The sequence below is a fragment of the Antedon bifida genome, chromosome 2 (genome assembly GCF_963402885.1).
Source record: "Antedon bifida chromosome 2, ecAntBifi1.1, whole genome shotgun sequence".
In the NCBI taxonomy this organism is placed as follows: Eukaryota; Metazoa; Echinodermata; class Crinoidea; order Comatulida; family Antedonidae; genus Antedon; species Antedon bifida.
Genome location: NC_136227.1, coordinates 16,934,329 through 16,937,917, shown reverse-complemented (window position 1 = coordinate 16,937,917; position 3,589 = coordinate 16,934,329). Strand labels below are relative to the sequence as shown.

Sequence of the window (3,589 nt, the reverse complement as noted above, 5' to 3'; positions counted from 1 at the left end):
TTTGTGTTCTATTGTCCAATCAAACGTATCAAGCTCAAGAGCCCATCTACAGCGACGACCTGTAAGGTCTGTATCTAAATTAAGAGATTTAAAGTTAAGTAAAGGCTTGTGATCAGTTATAATCGTAAAGGGGACATCTCGTAGATAATGGCGGAAATGACGGACACTCCACACAATTGCGTATAATTCTCGGTCGTATGTCGCCCAGCGTCTCTCAGATTGTGTTAAAGTGTGGCTGGCATAAGCGACAACTCGTTCTAAACCATCTTGCAATTGTGTTAAAACAGATCCAATAGCAAAATCTGAGGCATCAGGTGGCGCTGTTCATCTGCGACACCATTCCTTTTATTTTCGCTCCACGTGTGTTGGCAGTTTTGCTGATTTTGTCTCGCTTGTGATTGATTGTTTATGTGATTTTGTATTGTTCTTGTTGTGCAACCCGTATGACTTACGTTTGAATAGTTTTTGGTTCTTTTATGAGCACTAATAGTGAAAATTCTGTCCTGAGCCACGATGTGCTATTTTCGATATTCAGCCCAGGATCTCGTCGCACTTCGATTCGCGAACCGAGGCATACCTCCTCCCGACGTCATCGCATTCAATAGCGAACTAAACAATGAAGGGCCAAGACCAAGTCGGCCATTTTGTAAATGGAAACATCGCAAGCGAGGAGGTAGGAAATTAAGAAGAAAAATATCGGTGATTATTAATACACCTTACTCTAGTAAAGCTAGAAAAACGAGAGGCCGAGTAATGAGCAATCTTATAACTATTGACAATACTAAGTACATGAACATGAACGTTTTTTCGTGCCCCAAGATTTTGTTAACCAATGTAAGGTCAATTAGAAACAAAGTGGATGAATTTGAGGCTACTCTTAGTAAATACAAAATTGACCTGGCAGTTGTAACTGAGACGTGGCTAAATGCCGAAACTGAAAATTTAGCAACTATTCCTGGATATCAACATTTTAATAAGATGCGAGTTGGAAGGAAAGGTGGTGGGGTATCTGTGTACTCAGTTGACAGGCTAATTATGAATCACACTGAACACCATGATCAGTGTAATTTTGAGTGTCTTTGATGTTGTGTTACAATACCCAATAACATCAGGCGCTTGAAACACTTATATGTTGGTGCAATATATTATCCACCCGCAGCGGCTGGAGCTGAACAACTTGTATCACATGTGATTGAAACAGTCAATAGGATACGCAGTGCCAACCATGAAGTTCCAATTATAATTCTAGGTGACTTCAACGACCTTAATACCAATGAGCTTTGTGACAATCTTGGCCTAACCCAAGTAGTCAATTTTCATACATGGAAAGATTCTACACTTGACAACATTTTTATGAATTACCCTGAATTATATGATGATATAGTACAGAAAGCACCCATTAATTGCAATGATCACGTCTCGGTGTTAATGAAGCCTATAACTTGTTTACCTAAAAATGATCATGTCACGGTAAAGATTAGACCTATGAAGGACTCATCCATGAGGCGTTTTGGCCAGTGGTTAGTTGATCATGAATGGAATAATGTCTACGACCTTATGGATACAAATGATAAAACTGCGATGCTAGCTACTACTCTACAAAATGCCTATCATAGTAATTTCCCGACTGAGTTGTTGAAAATGAGGAGTACTGATCACCCATGGCTTACGAAAAGAGTGAAACAACTCATAAAGCAACGACAAAAAGCCTATGTTAAATTTGGAAAATCTAGCAAGTGGAAAAAACTTCGAAATGGTGTACAAAAAGCGATAATGGACGCGAAAAAATCTTACTGCCAAGACGCGATTTCTGGCCTTCACAATTCGGACTCCTCCAAATGGCACAAGAATGTTGGAAAACTTTGTAATCTTAATCAAAAGCAGTCATTTAGCATTCCAGGTCTTAATGAAGAGGAAACCGCTGAATCAATTAATCAAAGCTTTGAGGATGTCTGTTGCCAATTACCTGCTCTAGACCAAAACAACCTGCCTGCATATCTTCCATCCTCGCAGCCGCCTCCTGAAATCTATCCTGGACAGGTCCAGAGATTACTACAATCAATAAAACCCAAAAATGCAGGACATCCAGAAGACCTGCCTGCTAAACTTTTAAGAGAATGTGCTTTTGAACTAGCGCCCCCTATAACCAATGTGTTTAACTGCGCCCTAAAGGCAGGTACTTTCCCTGATAGGTGGAAGCATGCAACAGTAATACCTGTCCCTAAAATCAAAGGAGCTAATACTTGTAATGATTTGCGTCCTATTTCACTTACACCCTTATTAGCAAGAACTTTTGAGACTTTTTTAGTCAATTGAATCATAGAGGACATTAGCGTTAAGCTTGATAGTCGACAATTCGGAAGCCGCAAGAGTGCATCCACCACCCATTACCTAATTAGTTTAATTGATTCTGTATTGAAGGATACTGATGGTAAACAGTGTTATGTTAATTTATGCACGGTTGATTTTGCTAAAGCCTTTGATCGGGTTGATCATACTATAATTATTAACAAATTAATAGATATTGGAGTGAGATCATCCATAATACCCATTATCTGCAGCTTCCTTAATACCAGAGTGGGTAAGACCATCTCGGGTACAAGAAAGATCACTTGCAGCGTGCCCCAGGGCACTAAATTGGGCCCAGTTTTATTTCTTGTCCTAATTAATGATGCCAGTCTAGGAAGCTGCAGAAGATGGAAGTATGTGGATGATCTCACTCTAGGTGAAGTTGTGAAAAAAAACAATAATTCCTATTTACAGGTCTCCCTTGATGATTTGGATGACTGGTGTAAAGCTAATAATATGCTGCCTAAACCGTCTAAATGCCATGTTATGACAATTAATTTTTTGCGTAAGGCTAGTGAGTTCCAGCCATTCATCCTCAACAAAACTATCCTTGAATGTGTTGGCAACCTCAAATTGTTAGGGGTTACTATTCAGGATAATATGAAATGGGACATGCATGTCACAGACATAGTCTCTAAGGCATCTCGAAAGATGTTTGCTTTATTTGTGATGAGGAGGTCTGGCGCGTCTGTGGATGACCTGATCAAGGTGTTCTGTTGCTATATTAGACACTATTCTTGAGTATGCATGCCCTGTGTGGCATGGTGCAATTACTAAAAAATTAACATATAAAATTGAAGAAGAACTATCCTGGGAAAAAATTATATATCGTATGATTTAGCTTTAGAGGAGACGCAACTCCTTTCGCTTGCGGCAAGGAGGGAAAGTCTGGTCCTTTCCTTTGGTCAGGGTCTCATAAAATCGGCTTTGCACAGAGATATGCTCCCTCCTTGCCGCAAGCGAAAATTAAACCTTAGATCCAATGGTGGAAATCTGGAAGTGCCTAAATGCAAAACCGACAGATATAAACGGTCTGCTGTACCGTATATTGTTGATCTGCTTAACTCTCAATAAATTTTTTTTTTTATTTTTATATAGGATTTTTATAAGTAAATAAATAAATTCATTTAAATTAATACTATTGTAGATATTGCTAAAAAATGAATTAAGACTTTGATAAATATATATATTGGATAAATTTTAAAGATTAATGTACAGTATATTTATTTTTTTATACATA

General features: G+C 38.4%; 1 protein-coding gene across 1 annotated transcript; it reads left to right on the top strand.

Annotated features, from left to right (window-relative positions):
- The first annotated feature begins 513 nt into the window (after positions 1-513).
- LOC144835487 (uncharacterized) lies at positions 514-2,316 on the top strand. Its single transcript, XM_078690571.1, has 2 exons — positions 514-1,063; positions 1,160-2,316. Exons 1-2 carry the CDS (start codon positions 514-516, stop codon positions 2,314-2,316), a joined length of 1,707 nt encoding a protein of 568 aa, XP_078546697.1.
- Positions 2,317-3,589: the final 1,273 nt, after the last annotated feature.